This window comes from Poecilia latipinna, unplaced genomic scaffold (assembly GCF_001443285.1).
Source record: "Poecilia latipinna isolate Pla-1442-1.1 unplaced genomic scaffold, P_latipinna-1.0 Scaffold709, whole genome shotgun sequence".
Classification (NCBI taxonomy): Eukaryota; Metazoa; Chordata; class Actinopteri; order Cyprinodontiformes; family Poeciliidae; genus Poecilia; species Poecilia latipinna.
This window is the reverse complement of record NW_015113325.1, coordinates 166,718-191,091: the sequence shown is the minus strand read 5'-3', so window position 1 is coordinate 191,091 and position 24,374 is coordinate 166,718. Positions and strand designations below refer to the sequence as shown.

General features: G+C 40.5%; 1 protein-coding gene across 1 annotated transcript; it reads right to left on the bottom strand.

Annotated features, from left to right (window-relative positions):
* Nucleotides 1-858: 858 nt before the first annotated feature.
* On the bottom strand, nt 859-23,831 carry calcrla (calcitonin receptor-like a). The gene is made up of 13 exons (XM_015045138.1): nt 23,637-23,831; nt 11,328-11,433; nt 10,290-10,443; nt 9,642-9,752; nt 9,405-9,517; nt 7,942-8,033; nt 7,726-7,852; nt 6,808-6,961; nt 5,218-5,278; nt 5,069-5,135; nt 3,833-4,051; nt 2,412-2,453; nt 859-1,455 (listed from the first exon to the last, which is right to left on the bottom strand). Exons 2-13 carry the CDS (start codon nt 11,400-11,402, stop codon nt 1,234-1,236), a joined length of 1,437 nt encoding a protein of 478 aa, XP_014900624.1. The 5' UTR covers nt 11,403-11,433; nt 23,637-23,831; the 3' UTR covers nt 859-1,233.
* Between the last annotated feature and the right edge of the window lie 543 nt (nt 23,832-24,374).

Genomic DNA, 24,374 nt, shown 5'->3' with positions numbered 1-24,374 from the left:
TTTTAGGTTTTAAATTTTTTTTTGGCCCCAATTTAACTCCATAAAAGTTGCGCAATTCGAAATTACCATGAATTAGCTTATATACCCACACATTTTGAACCTGCTTTGAAAACCCATGTGCTTAAAGGACAAAATGGAGGTAGAATTTTGCAAATGGTCGAAACGACGCGGAGCCGATATTAAATCAAAGGGTGTACTTAGTTTCTCCCTCACAGCCTGTACATTTAACTCAACATTGTGGAAATTTTTATGCATTTTGCACTCCTGAGATAAAATTTACAGATCTTTAGACTTTGATAGAAGAGAACGTTTCCATAATTTCACTTTTCCAGCCAGACGTCAACAATCTGAAGCTTCAACCAGAAACGGCGTCGATCTTCGCTCAGTCCGAGGAAAGGGAATGTGACGTTTACTCCCAGTCATCGAGGCAGAATCCGGAATAAATACTGCGTCGTATCATGAGAAGCATACAACAGCGAATCACGGCCCACATAGAAAGAAAATAAAGGAGTGCATGTCTGGAAAAAAAATCTCAAACTTTGAAATTAATATCAGAAATTTTCTAGAAAAATTGTGGAAATTCTCTGAGCTACAAAAGTTGTAAATTTGAGAAAAACAAAAATTTTGAGATTAACTTCAGCAGCTTTCTATGAAAATCGTGTAAATTTCTGAGCTTGAAAAGTCGGCAATTTGAGAAAAAAAAATCTCACAAATTTTGAGATTAACCTGGAAATTTTCTGAGCTTGTAAAATTGAAAATTTTCGACTTTTTTGTTTCTTTGCAAATTTTAAACTTTTTGAGCTCAGGGGATTTTCTTATTTTTTCCAAAAAAATCTGACATTAGTCTCAAAATTTGAGTTTTTTTTTTCTTTTTCAGAAATGTATTGCCTTTTTCTGTCTGCAGCGGTCCTAATGCGTTGTCATAGAAACAAGATGATGGCGCAGCTTCGTTGGATTGTAATCTATGCATCTCCAGTACTTGGACACAACAAACGGAGAGTTGGGTTTGGCACAGTTTGCGTTTTCTTACAGTGAAACCGAACGGCTTCTGTCCACATCGTGACGCCAAGACAATGATCCAGCAGTCACTAAGAATGGCTAGAATGTCAGAACCCGTCAACAGAGCGGAGGACGGAGAAGCGGCGCCGCGCTCACCTCGCCTAGACGAGCGAGCGTTTCCGTAGCCAGGCTGGATCCGCTCCTCGGCGCCGTTCCTGCGGGCGCAGCCGGGCGTCAGGCGAAGGTGCTGTCCGACTTCAGGACGGAGACGTCCGTGTCGTGGAAGCTCTTCCCGTTCATGTGCTCCGTGTGGCCATCGATGGAGTAGCAGCCCTGCACCTCGATGATGGAGGAGGCCGTGTAGGAGGCCGAGCGCAGGGCGTCCGAGTGGTTCCCGATGCTGCTGCCGAACTGGATGTGGTGCTGGTTCCAGTGCCGCCTCAGAACCGCCTGGACCTGAAAACGGTTTAGACGGCAGAGTTTACTCATTAAATGTTTTTATCAACGTGTGAAAAATGCAAAACCAAAGCCAGAAAACAATGTCAAATATATGATCTGTACTTGGTTCCAAATCACATCCTTTAACTAGGAAAACAACAAAGCTGCACGTTTATCCAGCCTGGAGGAGTTAACGCCAGGCTGGGTTTGGTTCTTCAGAAACAAAGAAAAATGATGGACATTTTAATGTCTAGAGAATCTTTCATTGTTTAATGATTTGATTTTGATTCAGAAACCCATTTTTCTCATCAAACAGTCTAGAGATCCTGTTTAAACGGCTGACCAGAGGAAAAGGCAACGTAAACAAATGGAGCATTTATTTAAAACAATACATAGTTCTCATGTGACATCACCAGGAATTTGTAGCTGGCAGCCATCTTGGTAGACATGCGTAACTGTCCGTTATAAATTTTAAAGTTGTTGAGCAATATGACCCAAAATACTAATTAAATCAACGACTTCACCGTCTTTCCTCTGGTTATCTCCATTGAAAATGTCGGCTCTGCTAGCGTTAGCCGCGGCTCGTGGTCTTCACCAAAAACAAAAGAGAAATCCTCCAACCACTAAAATCTGATTCTACTCCATTTTTGTTTACTTTTCAAAACAAACAACCTGCTGCTCATATTAAAGCTAGCAGCTAATCAGGGTCAGCTAATCGCTAACAGAGGTCAAGCTAACAGCTACGTAATAAAGCTAGGTGCTAGTTATGTTTTCGTGTTGTTTCCTTCAGCTGTTCTTGGTGCAGCGCCCCCACAGGCCAGCAGGGGAACAGGTTTTTCTAATGGTTCGCTGAAAATGTAACAAATGTTACAAAGTCTTCCAGACCATCGGGTTTTTGGGTCAGATCTCTGATTTGAGTTAATATGCTAAAGAACTTAGCTGAAGCTAAAGGTAGAGTTGCTGTAAGTTCTTACTTCTCCGTTGAAGAAGCAGAAGATGGTTGCCACAAGCAGACCCTGGAATGAGAAAAACATGAGTTAGGCTCTTTGTAAGGGAACAGTTCAAGCTGCTGAAAGTAGAAAGCATCAGGATTTGAGACAGATGCATTCTGGGAGGGAGGGATTGGCTCTTCCTATTGCGAGAGATATTTTCCTGCTGGGAGAAGCGATCAGATAATGCCTCATCAACATCCAACAGCTTTCAGATAATTCCCGCCTTCCTTCCTGTTGTTCCTCCCTGGGATGCAACGTAAACAAACCTCTTAAAGGGGAAGCTGCCACCAACAGAGGCTTTTATTTTTGTCTGAAATTGCAATTATGAAGTTATAATATTAGCAAAATAGGGACACAAAAATACCAGAAAAAAATAGTAAATTACTTGGAAAAAAGTTGTTTTAATGAGAACAAATCTTTGATAAAATTATTTTTAAATTAGGCTCGACTGTTTTAACATCCTGCTACTGATGATAATTTGATTTGTTGGCAGGTGAAGAATTTTTTAATTTGTAAAACTGATACCAAAGTGTAACGTCACAAGATGCTCAGCGTTTCTCATTTTGATTTCTTTTGTGAGGGATTTATAAAGTTATTACTTCCTAATATTACACTTTATTCTGGCCTCATTCTGACGTTTTTCTCAGATTCATTTTTGGAAAATTGTTTTCTCGTATCATTACGACTTTTTTCTTGTATTTTTACGAGTTTATTTTCATAATATATCTTTTTGTTGTAGTTTTCTCATATTATGATGTTATTCTCGTGTTTTTACTACAGTTTGACATTCTCACATTATTATGATTACCTCCATTATTCTCATATCAATACGAGTTTTTTTTCTCATAATAGGAATTTTTCTCACACAACTTTATTTTCATTTTATGACTTTTTCTTGTATCATTATGACTATTTTCAATATAACTTTTTGCCGTCCGACTATTCTCGTTTTATTTTGAGATGCTATAGTTTGACTTCGTGCGATTTCTCTCATTTTTATTATGGATTTTTTCTTGTATTATTACAAATTTATTCTCAAGACTTTTTGTCGTACGACTTTTTTCTCATATTTTGACTATTCTGTCATTACAACTTTACACGCGTGTTACGTAATGTTCTCGTATTATTGAGACTATTTTCAATAGCATGACTTTTTGTCATATTATTTTGACTTTATTCTTGTAGTTCTCAATTTTTTCTCGTCATATTGACTTTTTTTATTTTCATAATTATTATTTTTTCCTTAGTTTTGTCCTAATTCTCCTTTGTAGGAATAGACAGGAAACATCACTTTATTTAAGTGAAATAATAATAATAGTAATTATTATTATCCTATTTTATGACAGAAAAGAGATGAATGAGTTTTATTTAATAATAAATCAGATGAGTCTGGCCCGTCTCACCTGGTAGTGCATCAGTATGTGCATAATGTAGTCGTATATTTCGGAGGAGACGCGTCCTTCGGGTTTGTAGGGCAGCAGGACGAACTCGATCCCCAGCAGAGGAACCAGGATGAGCGTGGCTCTGACCGCCTTCATGTACAGACTGGACTCGGCCTGGTGCGTCACCTTCAGCTTGGTGATCAGAACCCGGACGATGTTCAGCAGAAAGAACAGGTTCACCTGGAGGAACACAAATACTCCTCATCAGGCTGCTGGCTGACTCTGCTGCTCGTTAGCAAAGCGCAGCTCTGTTTTCAGGTTAGGTGACCTAAATGTGTTCGCTGTAGCCGGAAGGACAGAACAGAAACAAGTTCAGAGTGTTTTATAAAGTACTCCGTCTCTTTAAAACTGCTCTGTAAAACCTCGTTTTAGTGTCTATGGATTTAACTCTGCGCTGTCCAAACTGTCTGCTCCAAAGTTTAACGGGCCAAATCTTTATCGTTTCCCCCAATTACAAAAATATTTTTAAATATTGTGAATTATTTCTTTTACCTACACAACAATAAATAAAAGATGTAATATTTTACTTTTATTATTATGTTACAATTTTTAAGTTTATATTTTTTCCAGAAACAAAAATAAAAATTTTCTTCCACAAACTTTTCTGTTTTTGGCCAAATATAATGAATGGGTGTGACCAAGTTTGTTTTTGTTTTGAGTAAAATCTTGTTAAATGTTTGTGATATTACTTATCAGGAGATTAAAAAAGGCTAAAGAAAAAAATCTTTGTCTTGTACTTAACATCTTCCGTTTAAGAAGATTTAACCTTTCCATGGAAAATCCCATCCTAAAATATTACAAAAAGTGTCAGAGAGCCAAATTTGGGCCTCACAAAACTAACCCAGGGGCCAGAAATGGCCCATGCGCCGCACTTTAGGCACCCCTGGTTTAGATGGGATTACTTCCTCCCTGCATCCAAATTCCCAGATGTAAACAATAAGATAGTTTAGATCTGTGTGATGTTTTACTCAGAAAAACAAGCAGCAAAAGTTTCAGAGTTGAAAAATGAAATGGAACTGGAACTCGTCCCGTTGCTCTGATAGATTCCTACAAAACAGAACAAGCCTGGGAGGGCAGATGAATCGATTTCACAAGACAAACACAATTAACCCCCCTAAACACAGCAGAGGCCAGAACCAGAACCATTGTGCAACAGAAACCCGGAGCGGATCAGCCGACACGCTGACTTCATCTTACCAGCAGAGCTGCACATATGGGGCCGTGGATGATGTAGAGCAGCGACGTTTTGGAGCTGATCCAGCAGCTGCAGGAGCGAACAGAGGAGAAGTTTAGGCAACAACGTCCGGCACAAAAACAGACAGAACATTTTACTATCTGAGGCTCACTTATCGTTGTAGTAGTAGGTCCGAGCGATGGCGTGTATGGACGCAGGAATCAGAGGAAAGCCTAAAAAATAAAATTAAGCTTTAGTTGCTGTTATTCTGAAACTAACTAGTTACATTTACTAGAGCAACTTTCTTTCATTTTATTTTTATTTACTTGTCGGGTTTTTTCCACATCTGACAGTCCGGCGGACTCGGTTTAATTATGGACCAAAATTACAACATTTGTAACAGTTCGAGCTGCGGCGGTTCTCTAAACCAACTCAAGAACCGCTGAAGACACTGAACGCAACTTCCTTCGTACAAAAGAGAAACAACAATGGAGTACAGTCAGATTTTAGCGGTTGTAGGATTTCCCCACTGATTATTTACTGGTTTGGATGTCGCCTGTTAGCCGCTAACGCTAGCGTCGCTCCTGCAGCCGCCATTACTGCGAGTCACTGAGTCATGTCCGCAAAACCAGAAGCTTCCAACGCGGCCCGAGCAGGAACCTGAACTAAATGATCGTAGCGCCTCATTTCTTACTCGATTTCATTAAAATTAAATTATACGGCTTATATGGCCACGGCTTAAATTAAAGCCAAGAAAACTGCCGAGTGTAAAATACATATATAAATCAATAAACAGTTGGGTTTCTGTCAAGCTGAAAAACGGGACTAAGCAAATGTATCTTTTATATTGATCAGTAATTTAATTTTACATTTATCATTTATTTAAAAATTATAGCGGCTGCGCCACAGCAAAGAGAAAATAAACTGATAAACAAGGTGAAGAACAACTTTAAACCAGTTATATTCTGCTTGTCCTCACCCAGCTGACCCGTTGCCACGGCAACAGAGCAGCGCTGTTTATTTAATATATTACCCAGAATGCCCTGCGCTGTAGTCCACTTCCTGCTTTTGGAGCGGTCTCTGGTCTGCTTAGTGTTCATATCATTCTAACCCAAACCGAGGCAGAGTTTTTTTAGGACCGGAGTTTTTTGTTGTTTTTTGGTTAAATTACGAATTCGGATCTTCACAATAGACAAACAGACTGGAGTTTGAGTAAATCAATGGTGTAATTAAATCTTGAGTATTTTTACTGTGCTTTACTTTTTACTTTTACTCAAGTAATTTTATCATGAAATATTTCTACTCTTACTGGAGTAAAATGTATGTATTTTCTACCCACTGGATGAAAAACAAACATGTTTTAACCGAAAATCCACCAGACACAGACACACACCTGCAGTTTCTATTAACTTTTCACAAGTTTTGTTTTGAAAGAAACTGATTTGGAAAATTTTTCTTTTGCCTGATTTTTTTATTTTATTTTTGTTATTTATATGAATTACTGTCATTTCAGTCCCTAAAATGCCAAAATTTCCTCTATTTTGGATGGTCTGATGATGTCCATCCATCCATCCATCCATCCATCCATCCATCCATCCATCCATCCATCCATCCATCCATCCATCCATCCATCCATCCATCCATTTTCTTTACACCCTTGTGAGTAGACTTTTTACTAAACATTCTTTACTTTTATGTGAGTGATATTTTTGGGAGCTGTGCGCTGCTCTGGTGAGTTTTAGTGGATTTTTTCGCCACTTACCCCAGCCGAGCAGATAATACCACATGAGGTGCTGCTTCTCGGCGAACACGGCCACCACGATGAGCGTGTGAAGGTAAATCCCCTCACACAGCATCCAGAAGTAATTACAGCCAAACAGGTAAAGGTGGATAAACTGGGACACTTTACAGCTCATCTACAGAAACACGAAGCAGTAATGTAAAAACATCAGACATGATGGGTGCAGAAAAACATACCAGCAGTTTCTTTACTAAGTCACACATGTTAAAAACAGACAATAATCAGCTGTTACTCTGGTTGGAAAGGAAATAAAACATTCATAACTGAATGTTTAATGGAAAAGTATAACTGCCAAAGACTGGAAATAAATTCTGTTTCTCGTTTTAACTGGAAACTGTCTTGTTAAAATGAGAATTAGATGAGTTTTATATCACATAAAAACAAGAAACATTCTTATTTTAACAAGAAAATTTCTTGTTTTAATGTTTTAACCAGACAAAACAAATATATAGTTAATTTTAGTTTAAAGAGATTAATTTTATGTCTTACTTCGAGTAATGCGCATTCAACATATTCAGCACAGTTAGGATGGTTTGTTTAGCTAGGATGCATAACATTATTAGCATAGTTAGCATATCTGGAACAGTTAGCATGATTAATGCAGTTAGCATTGTAAACAGTTGAGGCAGTTAGCGTCAATGTTTAGTGTAACTAGGAAACCCAACACGGTTGATGCAGTTAGCATATTAAACGACATTAGCATGGTTAGCAGAGCTAGCATAGGAGAGCTGTCAGCAGTTAGAGTTGTGAACAGGGTTAATTTGGGAGATTTTGACTGCAGTCTGTGTAGTTCCTGAAATTCTTTCAGCTTTTTTGCAGTAGTTCAAACTGAAACACCAGAAATAAACTGGATGGATTTGAACCAAACAATGAACTTACTGGATTTCTTTGCACCAGCTCCCGGTTGTTAGCCACTGCAGTTAGCCAAATGATAGTGATGACAGAGTTCAGGACAAAAGAGAAGAAAAGGTTCTTGTGAAGAGTAATCCTCTGGCAACTCAGACTTCTGCAAGAAAAGCCAGATGTTTTCACCCACTCAGAAGAGAATCAATGAATAAAACCTAAACTTGGAGCAGGTTGGTGTTAGGAACTTACTTGAAATGGAAGAAAATAGCCAGTGAGATGAAGAGGGACACCAGGGAGAGTCCATGTCCAATGAGGGTCAAGTAGAAATGATTCATTGCGGTCTGGAAAGAAGCAGAAGACAAATTGGGTCAAAAAATCTCCATGAGGTGCAACTTCATAATTTCAAACACTTCCTTGTTCATCAACCAGCCAAGGTGCAATCTGGAGGTGTGTGCACACTTCTCGTTCTGGGAGCCTTATTCCACAGTGGCTCATATTTACTGATTTTCTTTTTTTGTTACTTGGTGAAATCGTTTTGTTGTAACAGTTTTGGAAGTTTTCACACCCGATAGTCAAGTAGACTCGGTTCAGTTGGACCCAAAACTTCATCATCTGTTCCATCTCCAGCTGCTGTGGTTCTCTGTCTTTCTGCTGTGAGTCAAACCAACCAAACCCTTTGAGAAACCTGTTCTCCTCCTGGCCTGTGGGGGCGCTGCACCAAGAACCACTGAAGGAAACGACACAAAAACCTCTGAAGACACTGAGAGCAACTTCCTTCTTCTCAAAACGTAAACATAAAATAAAGTGTTGTCAGATATTAACTGTTGGAGGATTTCTCTTTAGTATTTGGCTAAAGACCATGGGCCATTTCTCCCATTAGCGCTAGGCTAGCACGTTTGTTTTGGTGGTATTTACCCAGAATTCCCTGCGCTGTGGTCCACCTCCTGACTATGGAGGGTCTCCAATCCGCTTGGCGTTTACATATACATACAAACCACTAAGAGTTCAGTTCAACAGAACCCAGACTGAAGTTTGTATCAGACCAGAGTTCGATTAGCGCTCAACTCACCAAACAAACCGAACTTTCTACACAAGTGAACTGGAGTTTGATCAAAGCGACTAAACACGGCTGGTGAACCTGCTGGAGGCCCGGCAGGGTTTCCTCAAATTTAAGATCCTTTTAAGAAGACTACAAACTACAACCTGTCCCCTGACGGATGCTAATACATCCTTGCTAGCTAGCTAGCAAAATGTCAACTAAAAATAGTGGCATAATCGAGTTGTTACAGCGATGGCACTGAGAAACCACAGCTGATTAGATTGGACTTGGACAGCTGCACAGCTCCCTGATATTCTGTCAACAGAAATGTTTGGAAAAATACTCAGGGCGCTGAAGCCTGTGGGCGTCAGAGTAACGACGCCGGTCTGAACTGGGACAGAAATTACATGTATGTGAATTTAAACTCAGGATCTTTGAGTTTAAATTGCAGTTCTTGACGTTAGCGCTCATTCCTAATACATTACCAGCAGACGAGGCTTTCCACTGCCTTGTACTTGCAGTTTGTTTTTGTTTTTAATGTTTTTTTTTACATGTATTTTTAAATTTTGAACATGGAAATATTGTGAGCTACAAGCCCCAATAATGTTGTTCTCTCTGAATGTGTGACCTTTTCAGCATCATTTTGTCATTCCTTTCCGGTAAAGTCACGCACCATGATTCCTTCGTTCGTGTGTTCGTTGCAGCGCGTGTAGTTGGTCCAGGTCCGGTTGCTCTCAGGATGAACAAACCACTGACCGCTGTCGGTGCAAATCTTTGTCACCATTTCTGAAAGACAAAAAACGTTTTAAAAAAAGCACGGTTTTTCCCGTTAAAAGAGAAGGATTACTTCCCACTGTCACCACACGATAAAGGAAACTGACAGAAATGTTTAGTTTGTTGTTTTCCTCACCAGAAGGATCAAAATCCTGGAAGTAGTCCGGGCAGTGCTGCTCCGACGTGACTCCGGCTTGAGTGTCATCCCAGCACAGCCATCCATCCCAGGTCCGATTACACATGGGCTCTAAAACCACAGAGATGCTTCAACGGGCGAGTTTTTAAAGTACAATCCACCAATCAGACATAAAATTATCACCTTTTGCAACCAAAACAGCCAGCAGGACTTGACCTCCAAGATGTTAGCAGTAGATACGTTAAGAGTGACCTATTACACTTTCTTTGACAGGTGAAGATACGTCAATGGCCTACACAAAACATGTTCATTGCATTTTCTGCACAAAATTAAAATTTTAATCTGCTCAGTTTTGCCTAATTAGGTTTTTTTTAGGACCTCTTGTCCCTTTAAATCTAAATAAGCTGCTGCTGGCCACGCCCCCTCCAACTCAACGTTTACAATTATACAACCGTACATGTTTGAAAGGCATTAGTAGAGCCTCCTGCACAACCAACAAGAATACAGCAAGTGTTTTCTGGATAGTAAGTCAACAACTAATATAATTTCTTGTCTTTTCCAGCAGCCATTGTACAGCTGTAGAACCAGCTGACCAAACATGTTGGAGCTCTGCTTCAGTTGCTAGGTAAGGGGAAATCTGAAGGCTACCATGTCTGCCGTTTGCGTTGTCCTTCATGATCTTCTGGTAGCACTCGAACTGCGCCGTGACGATCTTGTTCCTGGTGATCCCAAATTCGTGGTAGACGTTGTTGGGATGCTGCTGCTGGCTTTCATTCACTTCCATGCTGGCCCTCACCAGGAACTGAAAATACAAGGTTACGAGCAAAACAAATAATCCACACAGTGTCAAAACTGAAGAGTCAGGAGCGTCTGACCGGACCAAACTCTGTTAGCCACTAGTTACTGATGACTGAGTGCAGCGGGAAGTCATTCTCTGGTCTTTAACAGGAAACTATTTTACAGCACTCAGTGGGTTGGACAACATTTAGCTGGAATGTCAAAGTTTAAAAACCCAGTGAAGATCCAACATGGAGAACTGTTGCATGATAGCCTGCATGCTAATGTTAGCTTGATAGTTACAATAGTATATAAGCACATTTTGATATGATAGCTAAATTTAACTTAAATGGAGTCAGTCTATGTTAGTTAATTTTCTTTGAAGTTGTTAGTGTTATTCTATGTTAGTTAGCATAATAGCATATAAGCCAATGTTAGCTTAATAGGTAAAATTAGCCTTTTAACTATTTCTTGCTTATACATTGCTGTTGACAAACTAAATGGAGTTATTCTGTTTGTCAACATGCTAGTGATAGCCCGCATGCTAGCGATAGCCCACCAACCAGTGTTAGCTTGATACAGTAGCGTTTTAACCATTTTGTATACGAATACTAAGTTTAACATACAGAACTGAGTTAATCTGTGCTAGTTATTTTTATTTGTATAATACATATGCTAGTTAGAGCTAGTGTATTTTAGCATGGTGCCCCATTCAACCATGACACCAAGCTGACATTAGCTTAATTTGGAGAATTAGTCTGTTAGCTAATTTTTGCTTATGTGTTGCTGTTTCCATATTGAATAGTTATTCTATATTAGTCAACATGCTAGTGATAGACTAATATGCTAACATGAGTGGATAAAGCAGGATAACATCTAATTCCTAGACCATGTTTTATGTTGTCTTACTGTTTTTAGGTTGCACAGAAGAATGAGTGCGACCATCCAGCTCCATCTGAAGCCGTCTAATTTCCTCTCAGCCATGTCAGCTAACGATGATTCACCAGCTTCAGGTCTGAAACAGGAAACAACAAACAATTAAAACCCCTCAGAAAAGCTGCTTCACTGATCTTCTACCTAGACTAAACTTCAATTTATGTAACTTTAGCCAGGAGGAATACAAATGTCAAAAAATAAACAATGTAAATCAATATTTACATGATCAAAAACAAACAAAACATGCCATAATTGAAAAAAACAGGCACATTATATAAAACAGTGTAATCTGAGGAAACTGTTGGATAATAACTGCAGGCATCGTGTGGGTCACTCAAAATAAGAAGCTCCTGCAGCGAATTGGGTTGAGAAATCAAAGGGACACCAGGGAAGAAGAAACAACAACGAATGCTTCCTGAAAACAGCTCATATTTTTGGCCGGTCTGCTGCTTTTTAAAAAGCCACACATCATTAGCATTCAGTTGCCGAACCTGAACCGAGGCAGGCGCTGTAAATCATGCGTGTTTACGGCCTTCACTTCTAAAGGCTGAGCTCTGGAGGTTGGTTGGACCAACTGGGGCTCCAAGGCGAAACATCTACTTTACAGGCTAATCTGTGTAAATTCAACTAAATACGATCAGAAGCAGGAAAAAGCATCAAGCTAATGTAAAGCTAACACATAAATGCAGGCTACTGAGAGACAAACTACAGGGGACTCATAATAAATATTCAGACAAAAGCTAACAGCTAATCAAGTAAAGCTAGCAGCTTAACAGAGAGAAGTTAACAGAAAATCATAGTCAAGCTAGCAGCTAATCAGAGACAAGCTAATAGATGTTCAGAGTCAAGGGGAAACAATTTCCTCAATCTGAAAAAATAATAAAAACTTTAATAGCAATGTAAGCAAATCCAATGATAAACATTTGAACACTTTTAAATCACAGGGTATTAGCTCTCACACTCTGCAAACAGAAACAAAATGGTGGAAAATCTGCACCCTGAGCCCATATCAAAGACAAAAGAGAAATCCTCTAACTGATGAAATGTGACTCCAGTTTTGTTTGCATTTTGTGAAGTAGGAAGTTGCACTCGGTCTTCTTTGGAGGATTTTGTGCCATTTGCTTCAATGGCTTTCAGTGCAGCGCCCCCAGAGGCAGGGAGGTGAAAGAGAAAGAAAATCACAGTGTAACAAATGTTGCAACTTTGGTCCCCAATCAAACTGAGTCTATCTGGAGTGAAAACTCTAATGAACAGCGAGTTATAGGTGAACCTGAAACTGAATAAAATATGCAATTAATGCAACTTTTTTTCTCCAACAATACGGCATAAACATATGAACCTCCTGAAGAGCAGAGAGGAGTACTTTGCTGATATCATTCGGTGCTAGCTGTTGCTATCTTAACACAGTGACCTGATGAACATCTGCTGCTGGGTTTTATGAGCGAGGCCTTGTTCACTCACTCACCATATCGTGTTCAGCGTATGGAGGGGCCAAGCATGGATGTGACGGCCGCCAGCTGGTTTTCATTTCAAACGACGATGCTGCTCCTCTATCTGCTGCTACATCCCCACATAACAACAGTTTCTACTGAAACCAACAACACAAGCCAACGAGAGATTCCTCAACCTATAATTCTTGGCAGCAAGCAACCTCCAATTTGCATTGTTTGGGTAACAAATCAAAATTCTCTGGCTGCAGCAGGGCGAATGCAGAGGAATAAACGCGAAGGCGAGCGGGGGGTCATTAGTCCAACAATGCACCGCAGATGGATCTGACCTCCAGGTCGCTGCGCGGCGTTACAAGAGCCTTTCTCCAGCAGGGAGGGAGGGACAGAGGCTGAACAGCATAGCTGTGATCTGCAAATTGGAAACAGCCATTAGAAGGTCAGCTGCTCCGTCATGCATGAATGGAAATACACAACGAAAATGTTCACAAACACACGGCGGCGCCCGCCCTGCCAAGTTCCCCAGCTGTTTCTTGGCCAATCTTGGTTTGAGTCCCGTCTACCGGACGTCAAGAGAAGGCTTTCCCAACGCAAACGCTGCGGATCGGTTCTTCTAATTGGCCTAACGTCAATTTATTTAATAAAATTAGATCCATTTTTCAAAACAGTCATTTTCTCATCCAGCTCAGTTTCATTTTCTGTTGGTCAAACCAGTCAGGATGAGCCGGAGTCTCTGGTGACTCCATGAACGGAAACATCTGCTTTCCATCACAGTTAAACTAGAAAGTGTTTCATTTTTAAAAATATGCATTTTCTTATGTTCAACCCCACTGAACATAAACTTTGAACATTTATTTTAATTTTGTTAAAGAGTAAAGCTAAGTTAAGCAGAGCTTAGCTAACAGCTACTGAGAAGCTGCTACAACTCATAGTAAAACTAGCGGCTGATTAAAGTTGCTAACTACTTGCTAATTAGAAGCTACAAGATACAAGCGTAGCTGTTAGCTGCTACTCATAGTAAAACTAGCAGCTAATCAGAGTCCAGCGAGTGGCCAGTAGGCGTCAAAATATCAGAAGACAAGCTAACTGCTCCACTGCTAAGCTGGGTGCTTGTTGCTCGCGAAATAGGAAGTTGTGCTCAGTGTCTTAAGAGGTCTTTGTGTCGTTTCCTTCAGTGGTTCTTGGTCCAGCGCCCCCACAGGACAGGAGGGGAACAACAGCTGAACAGGGGAACAACAGCTGATTGACCAAAATCGAATCAGGTCTCCCGGACTGTGAGGTGTGTAAACCCTCTTAAATTAATTTAAATAGTCAGCCTTACATATGTTAATCACAGGTTTTAAATATTGTCGTTTCAGGGCTATTAATCTGGTATATTCTGGTATTTGTGGTGTTTGTTGTTGTTGTGGGACGTTTGTGAAATGTACAAACATCTTCGTTGCGTTCTGTAACTCGAGGCGGTTGAAGCTACTGTTCAGTAGCTGCTAACATGCTAGCTAGCCACATAAATTAGCAGCTACTTCTATATTTATATTCACTAGATCCATAGTTTTTCCGTCTTAAATTTGATTCAGTGTTGCATTAAAAAGGTGTTAAATTTGACTTGCTGAAACCTGCTGCCACCACGGTGGTGAGTTCAGGGTACGATGTTTGTTTTCCTCCACGTAGTGTTTGGTCTCATCTGAGCAGAACATCTTTGTTTTATTCCACTATGTCATAGTTTTTGTTCCCTAGCCGCAGCTGAAAGCTGAAAGTCTGACCTCCACTGAAGAACAACAACATTGATCTGCGCGAGCCACGTGAACTGTGGGTGGCCCGTTTTATCTGGAGTCCCTCAGAGAGTTTCACCTGGGTGGGTAGCCGTGTACACTAGACACAGGAGATGACATCACCCATGACGTCTGCTCGCATGCACAGCGTTATCCAAGGCCTGTTCAACATCTGCCGTCTTCTCACCTGCTGCCAGATCCCTGCCGTCCTTATCGGTGTCCCACTATCACTAGCTAGCAGCTGCAAAGCTAGCAGCTTCTCCCACAGGAGGCAACCAGGAACCAGGAAGTCTCTGGATGGCGAAAGGAATCCAAGTTCTGCCTATTTCCATAAAGCTTACAGTGTTATTGATTTAACTTTATGAATACAGATGTCACTGAGGGTAAGGGGACAATTAATTAAAAAAGCATAATAATATCGCGACAGCTTCCATTTGGACCCAGTAGAAAAAAATACAGAAAAAGTGTTTGGTCATACTAACAAGGCTCAAGCTAACAGCTACTAAAAGACAAATTACTCATTGCAAAGCTAGCAGCTAATCAGAGTCAAGCTAGCAGCTAATCAGAGTCAAGCTAATATCTATAAAGAGATTAACAGCAACCCAAAGTAAAGTTAATCAGTCAAGCTAATAAAAAGACTACAGTCTATTTATACTAAAGCTAGCAGCTAACAGCTACTCATGGATATGCTAATTTTTGCGACTTTATCCTCATTATTTCAACTTTATTCCAGCAATATCATAACTTCTCACATTATTATCGTATTATTTCGACTTTACTCTTGTAAAGTCGAATTGCCACCAATTCTTTGTCTTACATATAAAGTGGAATTTACGAGATAAAATATGTTTGTTTAACCAACAGAGGCAGTCAGTTTTTACAGTGCACCCATCACTCAGCTGTTAAACTGCTAATGGCTGACTATGGGCTCTACTGGAGCAGACAGCCTGACTAACTGACCAGCTTCAGGAGAGAGCAGAACTCTAAAAAATGTAATCCTGCATTTATCAGGCATTTAGTCTGAATTTCTGCCTCAGTTTCAACATCTGAATTATATCAGCAACAGAAGGAAAAACAATTAAATCACTTGTAGCTAAAATGTTTCAGCTTTAGATGCTGCAGCAACTCGTTTTGTTTTTCACAAACCAACAAAGTGTAAATGTGTTTCTGCTGTCTGGAAGGAAGGAAGATGTTCCTGTCTGCTGATCTTCTTTCTGCTCCGGCCTATTCGATGGAAACTCCCTCCGTCTGTCCGTATGAGGCCGTGTCTGATCAGGCCGGTCCTCTGAGAGCACGTTTCCCATAAGTCCACATTCCTTCAGTTTACGGTCAAAAGCTGCAGTGCAGCATCTCAGTGGATGGAGCGAGTCCATTGCATGGGAAACGACCGACGGGGCAGCAACCGACGGCTGGGAAGCAAAAACCAGAAAAATACGGTCATTCTGTGGGAAAAAGCGACAAGAACCCGATTCTCCCAAACACACGCAGCCGAGGGAGGCGATTGTTTTCCAGCTTTAACGGCAGACAATAAAAAGATACCAGAGTGTTCAAGTCATCAGACCCACACCCTGCGCAGCGTGCCAGCGACCAGAGGGCCGCACATGGATCCGCTTACCGCAGAGACCCGATCCGACACGGGATCCGCTTACCGCAGAGACCCGATCCGACAAGGGATCTGCTTACCGCAGAGACCCGATCCGACAAGGGATCTGCTTACCGCAGAGACCCGATCTGACACGGGATCCGCTTACCGCAGAGACCCGATCCGACGCAGAGACCCGATCTGACACGGGATCCACTTACCGCAGAGACCCGATCCCACATGGATCCGCTTACCGCATAGACCCGATCCGACACGGGATCCGCTTACCGCAGAGACCCGATCCGACGCAGAGACCCGATCTGACACGGGATCCGCTTACCGCAGAGACCCGATCCGACATGGGATCCGCTTACCGCAGAGACCCGATCCGACGCAGAGACCCGATCTGACACGGGATCCGCTTACCGCAGAGACCCGATCCGACGCAGAGACCCGATCCGACATGGGATCCGCTTACCACAGAGACCCGATCCGACAAGGGATCTGCTTACCGCAGAGACCCGATCCGATGCAGAGACCCGATCCGACAAGGGATCCGCTTACCGCAGAGACCTGATCCCACACAGGATCCGGTTACTAATAGAACATTTCTATTACTCTCAGATTTTTGGAGGAATTTGCCTCTTGTTTTCTACAATAACCCCAAAATGTTGTAGCAGATTTAATGTTTGCTGCACTAAAAGAAAATCATCTAGTTTTCAGTTTCTTTTAAACTTTATTTCCAGTAACCAGAACAGGATTTTGGTGACTTTGATTCAAAACATTTGTTATATTTAGCCGAGTTAAATAAAAAATAAAAGCTGATTTTGCAGCAGCAAAGTAAAAGTTTCTCCAAATTTTTCCCCTGATTACAGATTAAAATTCTCCTTCTGGATCTTTGAGTTGCAGCTGGGGGCCGCACAAATCAGTCCAAGGGCCACAAAAGGCCCCTGTGCCGCACTTTGGACACCGCTGCTCCTGATGTTCACTGGGTCCCTGAAGCTGCAGAGACAGACGGCCGGAGGAAGAAACAGGAATCCCAGAACGATATGAATATTGGAAGAACCTGTCACTGTGAATTTGGCCCTGTGTACCGGGTCAGAACCGCCTCGGTCCGTTTTCACTCCAAGCTCAGATTAAATGTTGATGAGCAGGAAGGCAGAAGGAAACACGGTGCTGAACTTCTCCTCACGATTTCAATCTTTAATGTTTTCCAGCACCAAACATTATAATTCCAGCTGCATCAAAGTGGGTTTTATGACAAGATGGCTGCAGTTTAAATGGTAATTCTGATTACAAACTTGAAATTTGAAAATTTGTTTAAACTTTGAGTGAAAATAAAGGAGTTATGAATGAATTAATTGCTAATTTGGATTTGGGCTAAAAATGAGCTGCGCTAACACAAAAGCACTAATCATAAACGTTAACTACGCTAATGCTAAAGTGCTACACCAACACGGTATGGAGTGGAAGCTAATGCTATAGTGCTAACTTTGCTACCTATTATATCTTCCACTGGTGGGCAACACTAGCTAAAAAGTTAGCGGGGCTAACCTGAAAGCACAAATCATAAACATTGGTTCCCCTACTACTAAAGCGCTACAAGGTACTTAGCATAAGCTAATGCTAAAGTGGAGCTGATACAAAACAGACTTCATGCCCTTCAAAGTAAGAGCATGAATATAAACTGTAACTATTTAAAAAATTCTTAAGTCGAATTCTCCCCAACATGTATTTAGGGGAAGCTAACTGTGCTAAACATTGTCAAAGTTAGCATAAGCGCTAAAGGAAAACTGTGTTGTGCAAACATGCTAACAGATCAATGCTGTACCATGTCCTGAATGAATCCATCAACTGTTAGCTAGCTCTGCTAATCCTGCTCTTTTGCTTTAGCTGCTCCTCTTTCCGTCTTTGTCTGGATTAGAAACCCGGGCTGAGAGACGCTGGTGAAGGTTTGAGCTTCCTCCTTCCCTCTGCCGTTTGAAACGACAGAGAAAGTCCAGTTGGCTTATTGAAGCATCATGCTGTCTCCTCTCAGCTACTGGCAGTCCCAGTGAAAATACAAAACCACAAGGCAACTGGTGGAGGTCAAAGGTGCTCAGAGTTATGACTAGCAGAGGAACATCGTTCCCAGCTGGATGAGTAAATTAGGGCTGGACTCATTTGTATTAAAGTGAAACATAAACAACATAATTCATCCGTCCGGTGGACTCAGTGGACCTCAGAGGTTCCCAATAGGCTCCCGGCGTTTCACACAAACACTCTGACATCCAGTAGCTTAATCTGACTGGAAGATCCATGAGACTCATAAGGGAAAAAATGATTAATTAACCAGCTAACTATTTAGTTGGCAAGCTAAAAAAAAAGAAAAAAAGCTATTAAGCTAGCAAGTGAAATATTTAGTTTGTACATATTTAGCTATTTAGCTGCATGCTACATAATTATGCAGTTATTCCAGAGCTAAATATTTAGCTAGCAAGCTAAATATACAGCTACAAATATTTGGATCAAATTTAGCTAAATATTTAGTTGACTCTAATCTAGATAATGATTGCATTTGTAAAGAAAACATTTAGCTTCAATCCAAATATTTGGTCTGGAGCTAATTGTTAAGTTTGTATTTGAATTGTCCAAATATCAGATTTAAATCTGGATCTCAGAGATAATCTGGATTATGAAGCTGCTGTTTGAGGTGTTGACTGAAGCTGGAAAACAGGACGGTTGTCCTGACGTTACAACAGGGTCTTCCCAGAAAGATGACCCTCTGAGCTGCGCAAAGGAAAAAATAGCACAAATACTGAGTTAAAAATATCCAGGTCAAAAATAAAACCGCGTTCTGCAGGTGCAGAGCGGATTCAGCGGTTCGAACTGGTGGAGAAAATCCAGATCAGCTCTGAAATATTCCAACAAGGCTCCATTTTCACTCCTTCATAACTCTGTCAGCAGCTGAACCCGGTCAGCTGCCATCGCCCCGATTCCCTTCGGATAACGCAGGGACAAAAATAACTCTGGACAAACCGGCCGACAGGATATCCGACTGAGAGTCCGAGACACTGCAAAAACAAAACCGTAGAAATTACAGCGGCTAATAAAGGCTGTGATGTTGGAGGACAGAGGGGAGGATCTGCTTCACCAGGTTCAGGGATCTGTCAAAGGCGTCCACAAAGACGGAGCGAAAGTGGGAAAATTCTCAAACTGCTCAACATTTTCATGAATTTCTTTTCATCGTCAGAAGAATTTTGATTCATCGTGACGACATGTTTACATTCCCCAAAGCTAAAGCTAAGGTTTTACTATTTACCTCAGAGAGCAATAACCAGAGGTCAATAGGCTCCACTAATAAGCTAATTTTGCTCATAGGGAAGCTAATTTTTCATTTAGCGCTTTAGCTAATTATGACAACGTTACTACCAGTGGTGGGCACGTTTAATTGGTTTTCACTGAAGTGTGTAAAGAAATAAGTCTTAAACGAACCAGCTTTTACTCCGTGCAGCATTTCTCCATTAATGATTTATTCATTTTTTCCTTATTAATATTCTGAAGTGGGAATATTTCCTCTGATCTTCTCAAACAGAAAAAGCTTCAGATCTGCAGAACAGAAACCAGATGTCATCTTTTAATCGCAGCTCATGAGTCCATCGATTAACTCAACAGGTGAAGATTCGTTTACCGTCAGTTCACTGATTAATTATGATTCAAGCCAAAAGAAAGACAAAAAAATGAAAAAAATGGGAACAACGACGGCACTGTTTAGACAAACAGGCTGGTTATAAATCAGATCGATGAAACAACGTCTGGAAAATACAACAATCTGCACCAATAATCTGCCTTCAGTTCTGAGTTTCAGTAGAAAACCGAGACAGAAAATAAATTATTTCTAGGCTTAAAGAAAACACAAGATCTTAGAGTATTTTTGGTCTAGTTTCTAGTGATTAGAGAAAATAATTAAACTGGAAAACTAGCAGTTAGCGGCTAGCGGCTAGCATCGCTTCAACACATTCAAATGGGCCTCGATCAAAACTTTTCCACTGGAATCAAATGTTAACGCATGTTTTAAAAGTAATTTGAAATTTTTATGAAAAACTGATTATCTGCAGCCATTTTGCAGCTTCATGAGCTTCAGAATAATAATAATTTCACAGCTGACCAAGCTAGCAGGACAAACGCAGCCATTAGCTAACAGCCAGCGTCAGACTGAAAACGCTGCAACATAAACCTTCAAGCTTCCTACTGAAATTCCCCAGAGACGGTAAAAACACTCAGACTCAGCTGTTTGAAGATAAAAACAGAATTATCTTCAAAGTGTTCCTTGAACCCAGAACCAGGACGACGTCAACCACATCAGAACCAGAACCGGGTCAGCGGGAACCAGCCTTTATTCTTTATTATGCATGAGAGGAATAAAACATTTCAAAAGGTTTCACATCCGTGAAACTGAATCCAGAGCCGACCGCAGGCCATGAGGCAGATGATACACGATAACTTCTCTATGAGGTCAGCGGAGAGACGGAGCAGGAAGCAGCACAAAATGCAACATGGAAAATATTTTAACTTTAAGCAAAACCAGAAACTAAAGGCACATTTCGGTCTTTCTTAGAAAATATATAATTTAAAAATGTTACTTCATTGTTTAGCTAAAGAGTTGACTAGACCTTTCCATGCTTTTTTCTTACTTTTATTCAATATTAAATTATTATTACTTTAGCATAAATGCTAACTCTTACTTTCTGATTTCAGTCGGCCATTTAGATTTTTTGCAGATGCGTTTCCTCAGAACAGCTGCTGAACGCGTCTCTTTGCTCTTAGAAACTTTTCTATTTTGTGCTTCTGAACTATGCTTGCTAAGCTAGCTATGCTAGTTATGATAGCTATGATAGCTTCGCTAACTATGATAGCTATGACAGCTATGATATCTTCGCTAGCTATGATAGCTATGTTAGCTTCGCTAGCTATAATAGCTTCACTAGCTATGATAGCTTTGCTAGCTATCATAGCTATGATAGCTTCGCTAGCTATGATAGCTTCGCTAGTTATGATAGCTTGATAAATTGACTGACAGCCAAACAAAATATGGGAAAATTACTTTAAAATAATTCCAATAAATTATTTTAAAGTACATTTTATAATTATTGACAAGAAATATTAGATATAATACAAAAATTTGAATTAAAAACCATACAATTTTAAAAATATATTAATATTTTTATTTATTTTTTTGGAGTAATTTGGTTAAAGTGTTCATATCCTTTATGTACATTTGATTGTAATTTATTTTATTAAACAGTGAATCATCAGTGTTTATGAGGAACAACAGACACCAGAAAACAACTTTCTTTCATAAAAACCTAAAATAAATTTTAGAATAAAGATTATGTTTTTTATGTTTTCCTGCTGTAAACCACTTTGAACTGCCGTGTTGCTGAAAATGTGCTGCACAAATAAACTTAATTTATCGACTGAAATACCAAAGATTTCCCCTAACAGTACTTCTGACTGCGTATTTTAATATTCAAACACCAAATACACTTTAAAACGCATCAATACAAACGTCTTAGCTCAACCGCAGAAACTAGCATCTACAGTTTCCTGTATCTCAGCTTTCAACCAATCAGTGCCAGGGAAGGTAAATGGAGCTTCTTGATTGGCTGTTTTCTAAACAGTTTGTAGATCAACTTCTCATTTTCTCTTAAAAACTCTGCAGCCCGTCGGGTTTTCTGTGAATAATTTGTAGGATCATGATCTTTAGCGCGTCGCTGCGTTTTCCACCATTCGGAGAATCTGATATTTTATCAAATTAAAGATCAAAGGATCAAATAAACCGTGTTTCAAAACAAACATGGATCTGACGAATACAAAACACCGTTTTTTTTTACAGTGTAAACAAGGAAGTGCTCAGCAGCAGCCATGTTTAAATGTCGTTGAATTTCTTCTTTAGCGATTAGCAGCGGCGGCTGTCGGTTGCTATGGTTACGGCGCCTTTCTGCTCGCCGTAGTTTTAAAAACCTAAACAGTCCTCAGTAACCAAAATTAGTACAATTACTAAATAAACCAAAACAACGAAGCCCTGATGATAAAAAGATGCAGCAGCTTGATAACTATTGATATTAATTAATATAACTAATTAATTAATATCATTATTAATCAGCAGTTTTTCATTAAAATACTGAGTTTTCACATGTTTTCGGTTTATTTGCACCAGTTTTCTTCCTGCTGATTTTATTCTACATCCATTAAAATCTACTTTTGAAGCAGCAAAGGCGGATTAACCTAGATTATTTCAGGAAAGTGAAGCTTTCCTGAAATACTGACCAGTAAAAACTCAGATTTATCGCCTGCATGCGATCAAAGATGGCAGATATTTAGGAAACATGGCCGCCGCCATCAGGCCCCGTTTACCAGCCGCTTTGTCAACATATAAAACATCAGCCACACTCTGGGGGTTACGGGTCACGGATTATAAAAATCTAGGAAGCATCGGCTCCAGATTATCGGCTGGAGTCTGAAAAAATACTCCATGAAAACTAAGAGCAATAATCTGGATTATTTAGTTTCTTATAGGAGAATAAAACTCATATTTTCTGTATGTTCATTTATTTAGAAACTATTTAACTACTAAAAATGTGGACAGATTTAAATATTTAGCTTCTAACATATTTAGTTAAGCTAAATATTTTGTTTCATAACTAAATATTTATCTCATGAACAACATCTTTAGCTTGGAGTTAAATATTTAGCTTTTGAACTAAATATTTAAGGCAGAAGCTAATTTTTTCCTAAATTTTTGTTTGGATTTTAATATTTAGCTCTGAGCAAAATATTTATAAATTAAAACATTTATTTATGTGAATATTTAATTCCAAATTAAAATCTTAGCTCAGATGTAAATATTTAGTTTATGAACTAAACATTCAGCTTTCTAACCTTTTTAGTTTGGAACATTTGTGGTGAAAACCTGGTTTATTTCTCAGATTTAACAGGATAAATCATTTCTGTTGGTTTTTACTCCTCATCTTTAATCTGTTGGGTTTTTCAGCGGTTCTGACATCCGGACCAGAACCAGACCGCAGGTCCAGTTCAACCAGAACCTCCACCATATCATCATCATCATCATCATCATCATCATTTGCTCCTCTTCATCACCCAGCCAGCAGGTCCGGCTCTGGATGGTCCGGTTCGGTCTTATGTAACCGGACCGAGCGGTCGGCTGACGGCCGGACCGGGAGGTTCTGGACGCGCTCGGTCGGGTTCGGCGGTTCTGCTGACTCAGCACCAGCAGACAATCAATGGAAGGTTTTAGAAAATCGGAGCTTCAATCCGCGGATTTTCTCCTGACTGCAGAACCAGAACCAGGACGGATCCAGGTCCAGAATAAAAGCCCGAACCCTTTTCTGTTCGTATCAGCAGAACTGGAGGTCCAAACGGACTGGTACCGCCGCCAGCAAGGGATCAAACCCCAACAAAGCCCGACCCGTTCCAGCTTCCTTACCGGTCACGGCTATTCCGCAGCGGTTCGGATCCGATCACGCTCCTCCGGTCCGGTCCGGTTCGGCTCGGTTCGGATCTGCGGCAGCTCTGCGCGCAGCTCCGGCGGCTTCAGCTTGACGTTGGAAGTCAGCCCACTGCTTCCTGTTACATCACCGTGGAGTGGAGTGGAGCCCAGCGGAGCGGCTCCCACCCACCCGGCCGCCGGCCGCCCACTCCCACGCTGCGCAGCGGGCGGGCGGGTCGCTGCTGGGCGGACTCTAACCCGCAACAACTGCGGTTCCTCCACCAGTGTGCGCAAATCTTTGTCCACATGTAACAATGCGCTGTTTCCATTAAATCATAAATGGTTGCGCTTTTATCAACTAGGAACTGCGCAAATCGAAATGACGCAAATAAATTCGCTTAATGGAAACGTGACAATAAAAAAAAAGAAAAACACGTTTTTTATATCAAAAGGTTGAGGTGGTTTTTTTCTTCAGCCATATAGAAATGGACGTATTTCGTGAAGACGTCTTTCTATCACAGGAGTCACGTGATCAACACCCGGATGTTACTCCTGGCCGAAACCTTGAAGAAGACGACAGGAAGTAGTCTTCTTCGTGGATTGTAGTTTTAGATGAGGTGCAGCTGATTCACAGCAGATCCATCCTTTGCTACAAAAGATCAAATGTTGATTTTAGGCAATAAAATGTTTATTTTCTTATTTTAAAAATGAATTTAATCATCTGCATTTTCAATG